The 21,774-nt window shown below is 33.8% G+C and overlaps 1 protein-coding gene across 2 annotated transcripts in view; it reads right to left on the bottom strand.

Annotated features, from left to right (window-relative positions):
• Positions 1 to 6,442: 6,442 nt before the first annotated feature.
• Positions 6,443 to 21,774, bottom strand: part of KCNJ3 (potassium inwardly rectifying channel subfamily J member 3) — a 135,336-nt gene continuing 120,004 nt past the window's right edge. For both annotated transcript variants that reach the window (XM_024579812.4, XM_045187415.2), the window contains one exon: positions 6,443 to 8,137. In XM_024579812.4, coding sequence (XP_024435580.2) covers positions 7,551 to 8,137 — 587 coding nt within the window. In that variant the 3' untranslated portion in view covers positions 6,443 to 7,550. The remainder of the gene's footprint in view (positions 8,138 to 21,774) is intronic.

Genomic DNA, 21,774 nt, shown 5'->3' with positions numbered 1-21,774 from the left:
AGTGGCTTTGATGGTGCAAGGAGGGGTAATGAGCCAAAGAACGTGGATGGCCTCTGGAAGCTGGAAAGATCAATGTATGAATTCTCTTCTAAAGCTCCAGAAAAAAAATGCAGTCCTAGTGACATAGTGATTCTAGCCCAGTGAGACCTACGTTAGACTTCCATGTACAGACTGTAAAATAATAAATTCGTATTATTTATGCTGCTGATCTGTGATAATTTGTGGCAACAGTTTACAGAAAACTAAAGCAGTTAAACTAGCCTTTCTCTCAAAGTGGCAGACTAAATATCAGCATTTATTTCTGCTGCTTCCCAAAACACTGAAATAATAGTAGAGAAATTTTAAAGGCTTAGCAGAGCAAAGAGGTCAGGAAATGAGACAGCAGCAAAAAAGCAAACAAACGAAACACTAAAAAAAACTTCCTTGAAAATCTCTTTTAAAGGCACACTTTCCATTTTTTTTAAATTAAACTCAAATTGTTGATTGTTTCACATGCTGGCAGAAAATGATGGAGATTTATTTTTGGATGTGGATGAAACATTGTTTACAATGCAGGATCCTAAGAACACTTGAGGATGGGAATCCTGTCTACCATTGGTGAGTGTGATTACAAGGGCTTTAGCTGGGCAATGTTATTTATTGACCTTAAATAAAAGCCTAAAGATACCAACCTCAGGTAAACAATCCAACCATGTCACTTAACACTGAAGACCAAGGTTGGACTTACCCCATTCATTTGCACACAGCCTCAGTGATTATGCAACTGACCCATTAGAAAACAGACTCAAAATTGTATATATTAAAAGATACTAAAAATAGATATAATACAGGAAGAAGACACATTTAAAAGAATTGATATCTTTATATTTTGTTGTATATCTACCACCAAAAGTCTAGTTTCCTTCAGTTACCATGTATTTGACCATTTACCCAATTCAACCTCCCCCTACCCTTTTACCTTCTGGGAACCACCATTTTGTTGTCTGTATCTATGTTTGCTTTAGTTTTGTTTGTTACACTTTTGTTTTATAGTCCACATGTGAGTGAAATAATAAAGTTTTTGTGCTTTTCAAAATAAAGACACTATGATTAATAATTTTAAATAGTTAAGATTCTACATTCATGATATAAGAAAAAGGCCCTTTAAAAAAACTCACTTTTATTTATTTATTTTTACCAAGAGGGGAACAGAGGGAGAGAGACAGGGAAAGAAACATCAACGTGTGTTTGTCTCTTGCACGCCCCCTACTGGGGACCTGGCCTGCAACCCAGGCACGTGCAGGGACTGGGAATGGATCCAGCAACCCTTTGGTTCATGGGCCAGCACTCAATCCACTGAGACACACCAGCCAGGGCCATTATTAAAAAAAAATTTTTTTAGATTGTAAAAAGTTATTGAAAATTAAAACCATTACAGAAGAAATTAAAATCTTGGCAGAGAAATGAAATCAAATAAATAGACATAAACTGAAAGTCATAAAACAAAATTAGGAATGTCTTCATGAAAGTAGAAAAATACACAGGAATAACAAAGGAAGAAATATTAAGAAAATTGAAAATTAGTCCAAGATTTCCAACATCCAAATAATGGAAATTCTAGAAAGCAAAACAGAGGAAAATACACAATTTAAGACCTATCTTGAAGGATATGAGTTTCCAGGTTGAAAAGGCACACTTAGGCAAAACATTTTGAAATTTAAGAACAGTGAGGAAGATTAGAATATTCTAAAAATTTAAGTTTACAAAGAATTAAAAATCAGAATGTGGTTAGACATTGAAAGCTAGAAAAGAAAGGGACAATGTCACTGAAATTTTGAAGGAAAGTGATTTCTACACTACACCAAACTATTAATATTAATTATGAAGAACAAATTGATTTATTTAAAAAATCAAAGCTTAAAAAAAATTAGTACCTTATTTTTTATGAGAAGATCCTAGAAAATGTCTCATGAAAACAAAGGCGTAAACCAAGAAAGAAGAAAACATGTCCCATAAAACAGATACTCTACACCAAGAATGCCGGGACGGAGTTCCCCAGCATAAGGATGAAGGGAGGCCCCAACGCCAGAGCTCTACAGCAGACTTTAAAAAATTGTGAATTGAGCAGGTCAGAATGCTTTGGTAGAGGAAGATAAAATGGCTCAAATATCTAATGTGTTTGGTGAATTAATGGGAAAATACTTGCACTTGGGAAAGACACTGTGGCCAAACTAATAATAAGTTTAAACATAAATAAGAAAGATAAACAAGACAATTATCCACTCTAAAAGGGAAATGCTGTGATGGGTGAGAAAAATGATCAACACACATGGGCTCAATTGGTATAGCACTTAATGAGAACACTGACGATTAACAGATTAAAACATGATACAACAACACTGGAAATTTAGGGTAAGGTGGGTGCGGTGGGGGTGTAGTGGGTAGCAAGCATTGGAGAAAAATACTGGATCTTTACTACCTCAATTAAAAGCAAATAGATAATGTCCCCAAATGAAAAATCAAAATGGGGACAACTGTAATTGAATAACAATATCAAGGGGTGGGGTGCAGGGATGGGGAGAAAAGGCATACAACTGTAATTGAATAACAATAAAAATTTTTTAAAAATTAAAAATTTGGAAAAAAAGAATGGTTAAGGATTTGCATGTAAGTAACAATAGAACCACCCAAGAAAGCAAGGGCTTCTCATGTTCATAGATTTAAATTAATTAAAAAGACTAACTGGCCTATTTGAAAATTAGTTTTTTCCAGTGTAAAACTGAGACAAGCTCTACCATATAGAGTCGTGAAGATTCAAACAATGTGTGCAAATCACCATGCAAGTGGCTGACATTTGAGGCTGGGAAAGGCTAACGGGAGTTACGGATGAGATTCCAAGTAAGCAATGGGAAGATAATGGGCCCTGCCATACTCGTCTGTAGCACCCATAGATCATATTAGCCCCAAATTTCTGAGACACTTAGGACTTCTAGACAACTTTTCAGGTAAGAAAATCAGAATTTGGAAAAACACAAGATTCTACTAAATGATGAGGACCATCTTCTTTGAACTCCTCTAGGCCAGAAGCTACAGGCACTTAGCTTTTTAAATTAATTCTGAGAGGTACCAGGGAGTTGGACATATTACATATCACAGAGCTGGTCTTCTCCAAAATTAGGAATGCACTTTTTCTACAAAACTCTTTCAAAAGAAGTAACAGAATACTTTTTAAAAATGTGACTTATTATTTAAGCAAACAATGGGAAAACTGTGTGTTTGTCTGCTGTACTTACTATGCTTTTTAAAACACTGGCTCAGCAAAGGAAAAGATGTTCATGAAACTTCCTCCAAGACACGCAGATTGCAAATAATAAGCGTTGAGTTCAGGGTCCACGTTGCTGAAGTGTCTCAGAAATACAGAGCAAAAGTAAAAATTAACTTCAAGGACTTAGTTGTGATGAATTAAATCATTACCTTTTCAGAGTTAAGAGTCTTATGATAAACACACTGAATCAAGAAATATGAATAATTAACTGTTGGAAAGTAGAAAAATAATGAGCACACTTTAAAAATTAAACCTCAATCATGTTTTGAAAGCTTAATACAGTTTTCATGAAACTGAAGTTTCAGTGTTGAATACAGGAGTTTACATTTTTGTCACCTAAATGACCTGTACATTTAAATAACTGCAAACTGCATGCCAGGCAATGTAATTAGTTTGATGCTAATTTGAAGATATATATATATATATGTATATATACATATATATACACATATATACACATATATATACATATATATATACATATATATACATATATATATACATATATATGTATATATACATATATATATGTATATATACGTATATATATATACATATATATATATGTGTGTGAAGATATACACACATATATATCTTCATATGTGTGTGTGTGTGTGTGTAATTCAGGCACAACTACTGAAGCAGAGATCACAGATGTGCTGTGCAGTCAAGATGAACTCTCTTCATAATATGGATTGGTAGAAAATTTCATAATACAAATAGTATGTAAGACACCTTCCCCATAATCTAACCCTTCTTCCCATAGAAATAATCCATTGTGTTTCCATCTTGTTTGGACAAAGTGGCTCTTGAGTAATCAGACAACTAAATAACTTTACAACATATAAATGAATTTAAAATGGCTTAAGAATTTTTCTGAAATAATTAATGATAAAATATCCTTATTGTTCATTTGGTAAATATTTACATAAGTATATTCACATATTGCTGAAAAGGGTGAATATTTAAAATTGAAGGTAAGCATTATCAAAATAATTATATGTCTTTTATTGATATCATCTTGATAAATAGAATGAAGTATTTTATCATAACAGGAGCTACACTATGACGATCCCATAGAAAGGGATTATTCTGCGGTTGTTAAATAGTTATTGAGTTCAATGAACACATTACATTTGCTTTCCAACAGCCACCATATCAGTGCGCTGTCATTTTTCTTGGCTCCAGGTGACTTTTACTCTTTGCTTTGAGTTCTTAAAACTTCCTGAAATGGGAAAACCAGAGGTTCACTTTTTATTTAGTCAACAAAATGCAAAACTGTCCACTGAAACCACGTCATGTGCAGACTGAACAAATGTTACACAAAACCACTTTGAGAAGAAGTCCTCCAGGCTGAAATATACGAAACTGAGATGATTTTGTTTGGAATGAGCAGTGTCAAAAAAAATCAGCAAAAGGAGAAGAAAAGCAATTCTTTATTTTCATCCAAATATATTAGACTTTATAATTTAGTTAGTTTCAACAAAAACATAGAGTCACCATAAAATATACAAACCAAGACGCTCTAAGAGTGAAAGGGAGTGCTGTAATAAGTACACAGGCACAACAGGAAAAACAGGAACTCTCCTGGGTAAACCGGGACCTATGATCAACTTTGCAATAGGGGTTACACTGCAGTTACATGCAGGAATCGTACCTTTCCGATACATATATGCTAAAAATAAGGAAATAGCATTCACTGAGAAATGTTAATTTTGGCAACTGTGGTGTTTCTCAGCATCCAGGTCTTTAAGTATCACCCCCCCTCCTTAAACCAGTCACCTGTTCTAAAATAATCAGTTTTTATTTCACCCAGTCAGTTTTTCATGTTACCCTGTTTTCCTTCCTTCAGCTTTTATCTTGACTGTCTGAAATCATCTCATTTGGTTTTCTATCTCACAGCATCCCCTCCCATTCTCCTACTGATACGCATTGTTCAAATAGGCAGTGACCTTCTTTGACTTAGTCACACCCAAATCCCCCAGGAGCTAGAAATGCCTGGACCATAAAAAACATGCAAAAAAATCATTAAATGAATTAATGAATAGATTTGGAGAGTTTATTTTTGGGCCCATATTCTCCTCGGTACCAAAGACAAGATAACTCTCCAAATTAAGGTATGGCTCTATTTTGTTTTAAGTGTTTGGACTAAATAATCTATGCAATTGCTTCCACTGGTAATAAATATGATATGACCCCTGGACTCCCTTCTCTTTCTGCTACTATTTCATTTCTTATATCTAGCAAAAAGGAAAGTTTGGAGATTAAGGGTCATGGCAACCAGCTCTGTTCACAGTGGATGGATGCTCATTTTGCCAGTAACAATTCCCTGGTATATGTTTGCACCTACAGAATTTGGTTGATACAGAGGTAGCCAGAAGGTATTATTGTAGTCGATACAAGAATTGTGGATGTAATAATTTTCCAATAAGGAAATTATCACAAGATTGCTAAGCATGGGAAATGAGGAGTGCCCAAACCAACCATTAAGGATTTACACATTAATGTGGAGAGCTAGATTCATTATGGGCAGACTTGGATTGCAATGATCCAAACCGTTTTATATGAAAATCCATGATATTCTGATAAGGAGCACTTGTAAATTTTCATAAAAATCTCTGCATTCCAAATATTTATTTTGTAGGTGTTCTACCGAGCAGTAGTTTCGATATCCTAATGAGTCATAAATATAAAACCTTAGTGTTAAAAAAATAGTACTGCTAAAATTATTTTGGTAGGCCAGGGATCCAACACACTAATAAAATCAGTGTTTAACCAACCAAATAATAACAGCAAAAAAAAACCCCAAAACCTAAACACCCGTGGATGAGTAAACTATCTTCAGTTCATCTACTCTGAACCTCTCTCCAGTATACACCAAATTCCTCCTGAACAGAGTGGCAGGTGAGGGATGGGACAGGTTCCCCAGGGGAGAAAATAAAGGCTGTCTTATTACAACAAATAAAAGAAAGTCATAAGAAAAGAAACTTGGAGGGAACACTTTGTAACTTGTACAATGTCTACGTGCTGCCCTGCACACCTGCAACTAATACAAAAAAAAAGTGTTGACTGAAAATTGTGGATGAAAAATAAAATTTTTTAAAACGCTCTGAAAAAAGAGACTCGATTAGACATACATATTTAAAGCATAAATATTTATCATCTGTTTCATTGTATTGTTATATCTCCTCAAGATAAGTTATTGGTTTTTAAAATGACAGAAGTTTTAGAAACGAAGTAAAAACTGACTGAATTGGAAACAGGGACCATTAACTGTGTAATTGCACACAGGCTCTCGTACAGTCAACATAACTTGGCTACTGACTATCGCAATGACTCAGCACTTGTTCAGAGCTCGTATTTGAGTTAGAGCATATGCAAAACAGATATCCAGATTTTAATTAGTCCAGGAGAGGACCAATTCCCAAATTAATCTATGTTTATTTCCCCTCAGTACTAGCGAGTTTCAAAAATTATAAAAGTATTCAGCATATTGATATGCTCTAAAATTTATGAGTTAAATATATTTTTTCAGGGCTATAAATAGCACAGACTTGTGGGACTCCCTCTTATAAAGTACAATTGAAAACCTTCCACAACCTTAAACAGCAGAAAACATTAAATCAGATTTTAAAATGACAAATAATTTAAGGCTAAAATATTTGGTATTAATAATTAATGCCAGTAGCCTTCCTAGCATAATAAATAAACATGCACAAGAACTACAACTTTGAACAAAACATCACAATTTTATCAGATATATATGTGTGTATGCATGTGTGTGTTCATATGTGTGTATAAATACATATGTATATATTTATACACACATATATACAGTTTTATCGCCCTGAAAGGTATCCACTCATGTTTGGCTTAATACATATGTATGTTAGAAATGTCATGGAGAGTACCACTCCTTTAAATATATATATTTTTTCCAGAATATACAATATAAATATACCATATATAAATCATGCCATAAAACTAAATGCAAAATTTGCACATTATTGCATGCATGATGTGATAATACATGCCCGTTAATAAGAATTTCCTTATGATGTTCTCCCTTCACAACTTTTGCTTTCTGCACAGTAGCAAGACTTAGAAAGAAAGGGTTCTCAAATAAGCACATCTGACTTCAGGGGATGGAATTTAATTTTCAGATTCCTTAGAGAAGATTACCTCATCAGCCAAATATTAGATTATTACTAAATCAAACAGTAAATAATGCCTACGGTGGTGTTTGTTATGTGAATCGATCAGAGTTCATTTTTCTTAATTTGGCTGGAAGATTCCCTTCCATCCGGGAGGCTCCCCCAGCCATCTTTTGAAGCTTTGGTGGCAAATCAGCCACTGACTGGCTCATGGGATCAGACAACATCTTGGTGGTTTTAGATACCAGTTTTTCTTCGGAGTTGCCAGGAACTGAACTTATTCGTTGAAGTTTCATGGGCAAATCTCCCAAGCTGTAGGCTTTTTCTGAAGTTGTAGAACTCATCCTCAAGAGTTTTTTGGGAAAGTCTTCTCTTCCAGTAATTTTCTGCAACTTAGATGGAAGTTTTGTACTGATGTCTTCTAGTCCATCTAAGCAATCCACAGAATTATGTCTTTCTTTGCTGTTAGTTATGGCAGGCGCTATTAAAGGGGATGACATGAGAAGCATTTCCTCCTGTTCTTTCACACTGTAAGGTGGGGTGGGGACTTCAAATGTTGCATGAAACTGGGAGTAATCAACTTTAAAGAATCCTTCTTCTAAGGAAATTACAGGGAAAAAACGATGACCCCAAAGAACTTCATCTTCAGTGTATGATGTTCGAGCTTGACAAGTCATCCCTACAAGCAGAAAGAAAATCCTTGAAAAATTATGCATAGTGGAAGCACAAGTAAAGCTAGTTAGAACTAGGGAATTTATCTTGCTTTCTTATTTAAGATTTGAACTCTTGATCTGAGTAGAATGAGTAATAGTATATGTTAAAAGTTTTCATATAAGTTGGTAGTTTAGAGGAAAATACCTTCTTCCAATGAAAAGCACAGGGCACTCACTAGTACTTTCACATTTAGAGGGTAATACACTAGAAGCATAATTAATTGTTTATTTATCGATAAACCAAAATGAAAGGGCACTGAATACCAACATATGTGTCTCTATAAGGTGGTAAGGAGAAATCGCAATCATTTCCCATCTTTCAAAAAGCAATGTGATATGAAACAAACCTGCCTTTGAATCCAAACATTACCACGATATAAAATTAAGAAAGATACTTCACTGAGCGTCATTTTCCTATTCCGTTGAGTAAAGTAAGAAAAATAATGCCTGTGCCACAGGCCTGCTGTGAGCATAAAATATAATAACATACAGTTTGCTCTTAATAAACGACAGCAAAGACAACACAAGTATTTGCTAAATAAAGGTGGAAATATTTCTATGTTGGATAATGCCTTTTTCCTACTGACTAGCAATTACACATACAATACTTAGAATAAAATGCATAATTAAAAAGCCATATTAAACATAAATCCTTTACTGATTCTTTCCAAAATCTTGCTTTATATTATCATCAGTTACCTATACCAAAGAATATGTTATTACCACTTATAATACTGTATTTTATTAAGAAACTTTTTAAAGAAACACATAGAAGACAAATGTCTGGCATGTCTCAGGTACTGTTAGGTGTTTGCTCTAATCCTCAATATCATCATGACATGAAAAGATTCTTATGACCATTTTTAAGTCAAGAATATACTACTCAAAGACATTAAATCTTTTGACCTTCCTTGGGAATAGATCTAGGAAGCTGTAGGGGAAAAAAGGCGCATTATTTTAATTTCTGGGTTGTTTCTGTTTTTATTTTGCCATGCTGTCTTCTTTCTTTTGTTGGAAACCCAATCTATCAATTTAACTATCACAGTAAAAATCTGATAGCGACCAAATATTAGTCTTGATAATCAATATTATATCAGGAATAGCCAGCAGAAATATTTATATATGATGATAATATTACTTTAAAAAGTACTTTGTTACAAGTTTAGACATACATGCTGTGACATTATATATTTTCAAACAACTTTCTAGTCTCAGACTAAATATTCCATGAGAAAAAAGTAAATATTGTCACTCATTCAAAAAATATATATTCCTGATATATTTACATGGTGTTATTTTGAGAATTTTAAAGATTCAGCAAAACACCTAGAATAAAAAACAAATCATCCTGTCCATTGAGATATAAAATATTAAACATACAAATAATAACATAAATATGAATTGTTTTAAATTTAATCTTTACTGTATTTTTCCATTACATTTAGCCCCCTTATAGCCCCACCCCCAGCAATCACCACACTGTTGTCCATGCCCATGAGTCCTTTCTCCCTTTTCAATTTATCTTCAAAACCATCCACTAGATATATACAGGGTCCGGCAGAAGTAAGGCCTGCTTGAGTGTGGTTGATAGGGTAATAATATGGGTGTAATAATACACAGTTTTAATTTGAACATTTCACCTAAAGCATCATATGGCATGCTTGAGTGTGATATCATTATGTTACAGAATTACATGCTTATGATTTTGTAATAAAAGAGTTTGTGATAAAAAGGGGCATTATTTGTTCTGGCCCCTGTATAAATATATCTTGTATATATTAAGAGCTGAAGTTCAGATCATGAATTTGTTCAATTATTTCTAACAATAAACACTGAAACAAAATTTAAATCCTATTCCAATCTTAGCCCATTTAATTTTAGTGACTTTTTATTCACATTAAGAAAAATATGAAATTAAAAAGTGTAATTCTGTTCCTATTATTTACCATGATAATATAACACAGATGGAGCAGAAAATGGGGAAAATAAAAATGTATAAAATTATTATGGTGCTTAGGGGGCAATGACATCCACAGTGGAAACAAGTTATTCCAAATGTTTACGCACATAAACATGTCTGTAGGCACTGTTACTAAAATGCTAATGAATGGTTTTGACTAAAGTAAGGTGGGGATTTTATTCTACTGTTTGTAATGACCTTTACTTAGTCCATACCAAACTAATACTTGTGAAGCAAGTATTGCGAAGCAACATCTTCATGTAATTAAAAGGTATATGAATTTGGCTACCAATTCCACTACTAAATAGCTTGTCAAAATTAACTAAAGCTTTCTGAACCTCCGTTTTCTCTTTTACAAACTACCCTTCTAACACTGCTGAGAATTTAGGATGGGTACAGTGCATTGACCAGTGCCGGGCATTTAGGCAATGCTCGGTAAATAAGGACTGCCGTTTTTAGCATGCTGTAGTGACCACTTACAATTCTTCCTGGAAATTAGAGATATTAAATTAATAAAAAGGAAAAATTCTGACATATTAGTCACTTGTCTCAGGTGAGAACTACAGAAAATCGAATTTAAAAATCACTAGATATCAGATAGCAAGTATCATTTTTGAAATGGTAAATTAAACATTCAAAACATTTTATGATATATAAAAATATATTACTTATATTTCCAACATTTAGGATTACTCAATATTTCCCACCTATGTTATCTCTAATAGCAGGAAAGACTAAGTGTGGAATCTTGGGTGTATCACAAAGGCCTGCAGCAAGCTGAGGGGCTAAATGTATTATAATACTTTGTAACTCTACCAAGAATATTTGCAAGCATTTTAACCTTTTGTTTTTCGGCCATTCCTTTTACTCTTTTATTAGATGTAGGTACACAAATATCAGACATTTCCCCTTTAGCAACATTATGTGGTTTCTATACATGGTTTTCACCTCTGAATACTAATGTGTAATGAACCTATGGACACCAGTACGAAAGCATTAGAAGCTGGATAACAGGAAAATGTCTCTGATGGTCAATATGCAGTTTAGACAACACGCTAACATAACATATAATTGATAGACTACTTCTTATTACTAAAGTGATCCCAAAATGATGTTGAAAAAATAAAACAAACAGATTTCAATTGAGAAGATTTAAAGTAAATATAATTATGATTTCTAAGAACATGCATGTCTCATAGTGTTCTTCCCTCTATAATGTTATTTTATATTTCTTATTCTAATCCAAATTATTTTAAAATAATCTATGCTTGGATTCATAATTGCAAATGCCACTGGAATCAAAATAAATGGAGGCGAATAGCACTGTTCAAAGGTTACTATATGATTGCAACTATTAACTGGCACTGCAACTATTTGCATGTTTTAACCAGATTCCAGACTTGAACAAATGTGATGAAAATCAACACGAGCTCATCTCTGTGGAAACTGGCAAAGCAACAGATGTTGCTACTGAAAATAGCTGGGACTTTTGAATCCTTAGATGAAAAACATTTTGTGAAAAAAATATTATTCTGTACACTGATTCAGGGATAAAACAGCTATATATTATTGTTTAATCTAATTTATTCCAGCATCAATGTGTCAATCTAAAATTTCAGAAGCAATGTAGTGTAACCTCTTTATTTTTGACTTTTCCTTTCCTGATTCTGCCTTTACACCACGCTATTCTGTCCATCTCTTTAACTGAATTGAATGTTCATTCAAATAAGAAGCCTGAAAGCTTTTTAACGGAACAGGACAAAATGAGTTTTATTTGACAAGTCCTCAATTAAGCTTTCAGAACACTGCTAACTCATTATATCCTGGTCAGGGATGGTACATATATCACCTACACAAGGTGAGTAAGAGAAGGATAAATACAAAATAACCCGGCCGAGGGGAATGTCTGAATGCAGTGAAACTACCAAATAACCAGTAACTTCTACACAGAGGAGGCTTTATCTTAACCCTACCATAGAAATTGCCAAGTGATAGAGATTGCAAGTGGGGAGGAGGAGGGTGGAGGTGGAGGCGGGGAGAGAGAGGGGGAGAGAGAGAGAGAGAGAGAGAGAGAGAGAGAGAGAGAATTCTCCTATAATGGTGGTTGTGTTTTATGATGTGTGCGTTAAATAAACAAAAGTGGGGAAAAAGCAAATCTCCTACAATTAAGTCGTGTAATAATAACAATAATAGATAATATTTCTATAGGGCTTATTATGTACCAAGTGTCTTTCTAAGCACTTGTTACATGTTATCTTGAATCCTCACAACTGTGTAAATTAAGGCCTGCTTTCACTGATATCACATGGATATTGTGAGGATTAAATTAAATTAATTAACATACATAAACTGCGTGCACGATGAGTATCGATCACTTTCTTCCAGAGAGTCCTGAAATGTAGGCTATATGACTATAAATTTTATTTCAACACACAGTCACACCCACACATATGACTGCAAACTTCAGCCACACAATATATTGTTTTTATTCCTTAAATCTATCCTCTTCGTCTATTTTTTCTTCAAATGGGCAGTGGTAAACTAAACTAACTAACAGCTGGGCATGCATAGCATGTGCTACATTACAAAGTGATTTCCCAACCACTCTATGTATTGCTCTGAGGATTACTGAATAAGGTCTGTAGCTGTTTCTTCCCTAACGTGCTTCCAAAATTTCACCCATTGCCCAAAATATAACTGTAAGGCTTACTTGGCATGCTCTGCATGGTCTCTACTGTGTTGCACTGAGCTGAACCCAAATTTTAAGTATAAACTTTTAGAGAAAGCATATGATGCTTATATTTTTAAAAATCTTGTTTATAAAACATAAAGACACTGTGTACACCACTGTTCAATAATACTAAGGTTGTGGCACCAGGCTCCTCTGGGATACAGGTTGCAAAGCTATTAAGATTATATAAATTGCTTCCAGAATCTTCAGGTTTCAAATAGACGGAATCCCTTTAAAACTCAACATATTCTGCTCAGGTGGACATTAGAGAGGAACAGAAATTTCTAGCATGTACTCAACCCGGTATTATCCTCTATTACTTACAAGCACTTGGTCTTACAATGTGTTCTCATATACCAGTTTGCCCTTATTACTTAAGCTAGGTCAAATAATTCTAAACATAAAAATAAGTAAATAAAAATGAGAAGGAAAACCTGATTTTAGTTGTTAGAAAATAAAGTGTCAAGAAATGTATCGATAAATATTTCAAGTTGAATACTTTAGATTTCTAAACTATCAGAAGAGCAAAAGCAAGAAAAGTCCACTGTTAACCATGGCCACTATAACAATGTTAGACCCCCAAAAAGGAACCTAAGTCTAGCTGCTATGAGGGTCAATGATGGGTAGGAAATCTGACAGGAAATTCATTCTCATACTGATAAAAATACAGGTCTGTCCAGAAAAAGTCCAGCCATTGTTAATATAATGAGAATGGTTTGTTCCAAACTGATGTAACCTGGCAGCCACAGAAAGTGGACTGAAATGGGCATGCATGAACAATGACAACTTCACTGTACTAGTCAGTGGGGAGGATAGATGCCATTGAGTGAGCATTTGCACTGTGGCCATTGCATTCAAAATGACTGAGTGAGTAGACCAATGAATCTGCATTAAATTTTACATTAAGCTTGAACATTGCTCCACAGAAACTATTCCAATGATTCAGAAGGCTGCAGCTATGAGCAACTGGTGATTGACAGCATCACAACTACATGCCTGTTTATACATCACGTCTGGTGAAAAGTTTTTCGGTGAAACATCAAATCACCCATGTGATTCCACCCCACTACGGCCAAGATTTGGTGCCCTGTGACTTTTGGCTTTTCCAAAAACTAAAGTCACCTTTGAAAGGAAAGAGATTTCAGACCTTCAATGAGATTCAAGAAAATACAACAGAGCAGATGACAGCGATTAGGAGAACTGTGTGAGGTCCTAAGGTGCCTAATTTGAAGGAGACTGAGGCATCTTTGCCCTATGTACAGTGTTTCTTGCACCTTGTATCATCTTTAATAAATGTCTCTATTTTTCATATTGCGTGGCTGGATACCTTCTGGACAACCATCATATATTTGAAAGACTCAGGTAACATTAAGCAAAAGAACATGGACTTTGAATATAAACAATATTGTTACTGTTTTAATCATACATTTTTAGTAAGACCTTGGTCATATTATTTAAGTTCTCTGAAAATTGACTGAGATAAACTATGGATAGTAATAAGGGATAATAATATGTAATCTATAGGTTAATACAGTAATAAATGACATATTATACTTAATGAGTCTACCATATTACTTGGTAAAAATATAGAGGTTCAACAATTGGCAACTATTTTCAGTCATTATTATTATTATTGGGATTCCAATTAATTAAAAGGTCATCTTAGCTATATGTCAATTCTTTAGTGATCAGCTCATTTTTTAGAATCAACTCAAAGCAAGTGAAATATTGTTCATCTTGTTAAGTTCTATTAATTTGATATAAACCATGTTATCTATATTTATCTGAAGAAAGATCTACTAATATACACATTATGAACTGAGTCAAGTATAGCATTGTCAATCTGACCTGCCCTGCACAAATGGGCCCAACTTTACAGTAGCAACTACTTTTCTCAAACTATAGTTAACTTCTGCTCCACTACCTTCCGCTCTCCACCCCCACTTCACAGAAGCATGGCAGAGTTCTCCCAGTGCACTTTCAACTGGCTGCCATTCATTTAAAAATGAAAACATTCCATTCTCGGCACATCTTTTTTCTTTTCCCTCATAGTATCTATAAAAACACACTTTCTTGCATTGTCAATCATAGAACCAAAAGAATAGCAACCTAAATCCATTCATGCTATTGTTTTCTCCTGTAAAGGTAGGACTTTCAGCTTCCAAAACATCTTAATGGTTTAGGCATAATGTAATTCAGCTACTGTTAAAGAATAGCCCATATTACATGAATGACATGAGAAAAGATATTTTTCAGAGGAAAAATGTAACATATTTCTAGCTTCAAGGAAAACAGAACATTTTTCAGACAACACTTTAGAACATGATTCCTAGTCACAGAGAAGAAAGCCTATTTTTAATATTGTCCGAAGCAATAACACACCTGTGAACTTTTCAAAAATATTACATATAAATTACAGCAGTTAAATGCTTAGATTAATCCCTGTTTGTAAAATATACTTTTAAAATTTTGCTTTAAAATATAAATTCATAACCGCGTTGTGCGGTGTTATGGTTGAAACAGGCTGAAATTCACAGGTTGAAATCCTAACCCCTCATATGATGGTATTAGAATGTGAGGCCAAGTAACTTTTGAACTGTGTGATATTTAAATAAAATAAATAAAGTTAAGCAAGAAATAATGAACCCCCAAATTACTAGCACTTTCTTAGTTCCTTCAAAATCTAGTTGTAAGTTACCATTACAATTCTGTCTCTTCAAAAACCCTCAAGAATAATAAACACAACACTTAGTAAAAAACACAGGCTAGGTCCTGAGTGTTTTCTAGTATGTCCATTATTGTATAATTTTCTCCACCACTCTATAAAGTAGGTACTACACTTTTTCCTCATATAACAGATAACGATACTGACATATCAGGAAAGGAAATATCTTGTCCAGTGTATGACAAGAGATGGTTATAGACAAGATATAAACTCAAGCCCTCAATTCCAGAGCCAATCCCAGATAGGTTATTGTTTAACCTCTAAGCTATTCTGTTCCCATTTTCTTGAATGGACAACTTTCCCATTATTAACTATTGTTTTCCATACATGTTACTTGGTCCATGCTATTTCAACTGCTTTGAATATACTCTTCCATTTTTCCAACTGTTGACATAAATCCTCATATTCAAAGCTCAGAATTCATGTCATTAATTCTATGAAGTCTTTCCTGACTTTTATATTTTAATTTATCAGCTTATAAACACATCATATTGTCAAACACACATGTGTACATGCACAGGCACACACCCACATCCCTCACCTTTGGGATACTGTACATACCTCAATGGCATATATGATTAAATTCAATCAGTAGTAATACTTAACACTTATCAACTTAGGAAACATCTTCATTCTGCCAAGCACACTGCTAGGGCTGAATACAAGGCGCTTTGGCAAGGAAACAAAGGATGAACCTCTCAACTTCCAACCTCATCTTGCAACCATACATAGTACTTAGCCACACAGTCCATAGTCACAAGGTGAGAAAAACACATTCTGAGGTGGCAAAAGACATTTACACATGTTCTTTTGTACAAAAGTACAATCAGTTGTACCTGAATTTAGAATGGAGTTCCTATTTGTTCATTCATTGCAGTTAAAAAAGTATATTGCATTCGAATAAGCCTCTTAAAAGAGCTCATATTCACCGTGGTATCTCTAGTATATGACATTGTGCCAGGTGTTAGATGCTTGAAGAACTCTTGGGGACAGACAGTAGGAGGAACGGACAAAGATGAAGAAGGGGAAGGTAAAATGTCTGCTCAGGCAAAGTCAGCTTCTACACACGTTAGTAATCCACTCACCACCAGGAGGGATTGTCAATGATAAGGGAAATAATTATGAATGAAATAGATATCTGTAATATGTCCAATTTATTTTTTTCCAAGCTTTCAAGGTGATGATCTATTAATTAGTTCAACTCATGAGAACTCCAAAATCATCTTTGAGACATCTATATTAAAAGCTTATTTTGATTAGTGAAGTAGGGTAAACATTATAAAAATAAATTATATATAATCACTCTATAAAATATGAATGACTCTTACACAAAGAACCAAAACACATTTGCTAGTAAACTGCATTCAGAGATAACCAGTTAGTTTATAATTTTACTTTTGTAATTATTATACCAATAGATGTATCATCTACATACATTTACTGGAGCAGTTAGATTTATCTGCACTTAATTATTAAATTACATGATAATTAAATTAATTGGATATTATGATACACTTGCATACTTGATGTCTGGTTAAATCTAAACTTCTGGAAAAATTTCTATCCCTCATGCAATTATAACTGACCACCTTATAAAAAGTAGTAGATCCATTTTTACCTGAAAGTTTAAAACTTGTTTCCACTTAATTCATGAGGCTTACTTTTTATATAGGCTACTACATCTTTTTCAATCACAAACTATAGCTATTTTTTAACATCTCCTTTGGCAGAAATTCAAATACATTTTGTTTGCTTTCTGGCTTAGAACAGAGTCTGAATAAATATTTGCAATTCAGCAGTTGTTCTGGTTCTATGACTTGCAGTAAAAGGTCAGAGAATACTCCTTCTAATTTTGCTTTAAGGTTATTTATAAAGCTTAAACAAAAACTTAAGTCCCTATAATTTTAGGGGAACTATTACTGAGTGTCATTTTTTTAGGTGTGAAAATGCCACATCACAGCAATAATCACAAATATATGATATTTTAGCACACCTATTTTAAAAGAAAAATGATTGGTTTAAACATGTATATACAAGTCTTATGAAAGAATTTAATTTTCTGCCATCATAAACAGGTATTTAGAAGTCAATCTGTTAAGAGTTTCCAAAATTATGTAATTTTTCATCTCCATAGTTAGTATTTTAATTTACTTCAATAAAAAAATCATTTAAAGAAAAAAGTCAAAGATAGAAAAACACCGAGGAAATGCTAAGGAAAACAGCGTACAAAATGCAAATAGTAACTTCCTTAAATCTGACACTTGAAGAGAGCAAATGATAATGAAACTCTATAAATTTATCCTAAAATAGAGTTCAACTCCTAAGGCACATAGTAGATTTTCTCCCAGGTTTTAAATGATAAATGGTCTTTCAATGAGCATTTCTGTTAATGTGGACAGCCAAGGTCTGAGGGTAAAATTCTCAACTGGCCTGGTGACCTTCTCGAGAAATTTTAACATGTACATCTTTGCAGAATGTTATGTCATTTGCAAAGAGAATGATCTATACCATGTAGATAATAATAAGATATGCACTATATAAAATGGTGCATTAATATTAAAAAAGTTCTTAATATTACAAAAACAATATGATCAAGGTCTAAAACAGGATAAGGGGAGAAAAGGCAGTTGAGTTAATTCACTTGGAAAATTAGAAATCAAACTTTCTGGCCAGGTGTCCACTTGGGAATTATAAATAAAATTAATAACTGGTAAAGAAAAGACTCATTTCCTGGCCCTATGTATCCTGAGGTGTCAATTTTTGTTTTCTTTTTATGATCAGATGCTACGTTTTTTTCTATTCTACCATTTTTAACAGATGTTTTGAACAACAATTGCAAATAAGGACTAGAAAATAGCTTAATGTCATCCACTTATTTTATCTCAAGTAATATTGTACTCTGCATAATAAACATTCCAGAAGTTAACAAAGTAATATTTCATTTGATTGACCTAAAAAATATGTGAACTGTGTTTGAGTAAATCCTCTTTTATACATATTGACATAAAAGTATCCAACATTATTCTGAGACTAATTCAGGTCTTTATTTAATCAAACTCTACAGAAAAAAAATGACTTAATTTGCATTTAGGGGATGATAAGTCAAGAATAACAGAAATACTTTAAGTGAAATAAAAAGAAGAAATATTTGAAGTAATAACTTTCTTAAAAAATGGGAATGAAAGCTGATTGATAGAATAACTGAGGAGTAAGTTTTATTTCAGATATGTTATGATAACATAATGTAGATAATCCATAACACTAATATAATCTAATGTATATGGACATACATTCTAGAGGCAATGCAAAAATATTTAAATAAATTTAGTTTTCAAAATCTCTGTGGAATAGTCACGTCTTCTTTTTCAGATGATAAGCTTTCACCTTACAAAATGGAGAAAAGATCCAAATGGACACTTTACCAAAGAAGATGTACAAACTGCCATTAGTCACACGGAGAATGCGGCACATCGTATGTTATCAGAGTATTGAGAATGAGAACGGTACAGTACCACTAACTGGAATCACTGACGACAATAAATGCTGGCGAGCATGTGGAACAATAGAAACTCTCATTCATCTTTGGTGCAAATGCCAAATGGTACAGCCATTTTGTGGTTTCTTACAAAACTAAACATGATATTACCGTACGATCCAGCAATTGGGCTTTTTGGAATTTACCCAAATTAGTTGAAAATGTATGTCCACATAAAAATCTAAACACAAATGTTTATCACAACTTTATGCATATTTTCCCAAACTAGAAGCAACGAAAATGTCCTTCAATAGGTCAGTGGATAAACACACTGGTGTATATCAATACAACGGAATGTTATTCAATGATAAAAAGAAATGAGCTATGAAGCCATGAAAAAAGGCATGAAGTAACCTTAAGTATGTATTACTAAGGGAAAGAAGCAAATTTGAAAATGCTACAGACTGCACAATTTCAACTATGTGACATTCTGAGAAAGGCAAGGATGGAGCCTACAAAGGTCAGTGGTAACCAAACTTTGGGATGCATAGGTGGCACACGGGGTTTGTAAGACAGTGAGACTATTCTGTATGCCATGAGAATAGTGGATGCACGTCGTTACACATTTGTCAAAACTTAGAATGCACAACTCACAAGGTGAACCTGATGTAAGCTGTGGATTTGCGCTGATGATGATGTGCACTTACTTTATTGATTGTAACAAATGAAAGACACTGGGGCTTGATGTGATGGTGAGGGAGGCTGTGTGCATGTGCGTCGGGGGGATTATAGGAATTCTGTACTTCCTGCTCAATTTTACTGTCAGTTTAAAATAGCACTAAAAATAAAATTATGGATAATCTATAAACTAAAAAGTCTAAAAAAATAAAAACAAAAAAGCAAGTCTCCAGAGAAGTTAAATAATGTGCTCAAGGCCTCATAGCTAGTTGTAAGTGATAGAGTGGTTTGCTTCTGTTTTTGGAGTTAACTATTAACCTCTCAAGAACACTTATATATACTTATAAAGTACATTCCATTTCACTACGCCATAAAAGTAGACCTAGGATCACTGACAGACACAGTGAAAGAAAAACTAGTGATATATAGATTTATCACCAAATCTGTTTTCTTCTGTACTAATTTCTAAATTTTGATTATGATTCATAAATCCATAAAAACATTTTTTAACATTTTAAAAAATTATTTTTAAGAAAATTACTTTTAAGAGTAGAATGAGAATTCACCATATTTTGTTGTTCTTAAATAATACCCTATCTCGTTGTTTTTAAGTTTGTATTCTAAACACCCTGCTCATCACATCAAGCCATGTGTAGCCTGTACATAACAAGTGTGAATGGGCACACCTGTTTGCTGTGCCTTTATTTTGTTTCCACTAAATAAACGGAGGCAAGAAATAGGTATATTTTCTATGTAGTCTAAGCTAATCTCTAAAACCTAAGTCTAATGTCTAATATTTATACAAATACAAAATTATGCAATCATTTTTAAATATATAAATAAAATCTCTCCTCTGTAATTTGCAACCATCATTATTGCTTATACCATCTGGTAAGGCTCCATTCCCTCTCATGTTGGCATCTCCTGGTTTTACATAGGCCATCAAGCTCTTTTTAATCTGTCTGCCTCTTCCGTCAAGTAATAAATTCTTTTCTAAGTCTTTCTTTGAACATCAATTCAAGTGTGTATAATATCTAATAAACGGTGGAAAAGTAGATCTTACAATAAATATTATTATATAAGATTTAAATCAAGGTTGTTATGAGCAGATGCTAAGATCTTAGTGGAGAAATGTTCTTATCATCATAAAAGAAAGGGAGAAGTACATTTATTATTGTTCAAGAGAAACAGAAAGTAAACGCTAGAAACTTCAATCTGCCAGAGGTAGATTTAACATGATATTTATGACGCTTAAGCTTCAAGGGCTTTCACCAGCAGAGGTCTTCTCTATTTTCATACATTATATTTCATAATGCTATATTCTTTATATTTTCCTTGAAGAGAACTCTAAATGCGGAGCGCGTTCATCCCTGTCTAGATGCGCGCCTGCAGGGTGCAACAACGTGATCAGAGCGAGGTTCCAAACTCGGACTGCAGGCAGTTTAAAAATTTGCCATTACCCTGCTGAGATTGTTTTATCGTTCACCTGTCCTTGATGTTGATTAACTTTGCAAGGAGATTATACATTCTGTATACTTTTTACAGGCATTCCCTGTTTCATCTCAAGTCCACATCTCATCCATAGAAATTGACCGTGAGCAGTTTCTTAACCTGATGTCATCTCCACCACGCCAAAGCGGGTACAGAAAACAGCCTTCCGCGGCACCCGGAAATCACCTCGACTAAGAGAACTTCCTCACAATTACCATTCTTCTCTTTCATAGAGGACTCAGTAAATGTTGGCAATTATTGCTGCTACCATGAAAATTTTAATATTTACATTCAAGGACCAAGTTCTTATTATTCAAAACTGTTTCTATTAGTGAAAGTTTACCTTTTTCCCATTTTCTTGGAATACTAAAATCCACTATCACACAAGGAGTATTTGGTGCTGTACATTGAGAAAAAATTGTACTATCACATGAAAAAAAAATGTGTCGCTCCACTCGGCAGGGGGAACTGATGTGTTTCATCTCAGGTTGTGACATTGCCTGATAACGTTTTGCAGAAATCACCCTGACTGCTCTGGGGAGA

This window comes from Desmodus rotundus, chromosome 2 (assembly GCF_022682495.2).
Source record: "Desmodus rotundus isolate HL8 chromosome 2, HLdesRot8A.1, whole genome shotgun sequence".
Taxonomy (NCBI): domain Eukaryota; kingdom Metazoa; phylum Chordata; class Mammalia; order Chiroptera; family Phyllostomidae; genus Desmodus; species Desmodus rotundus.
The sequence above is the reverse complement of the archived record's forward strand: the minus strand, read 5'-3'. Positions and strand labels throughout refer to the sequence as shown.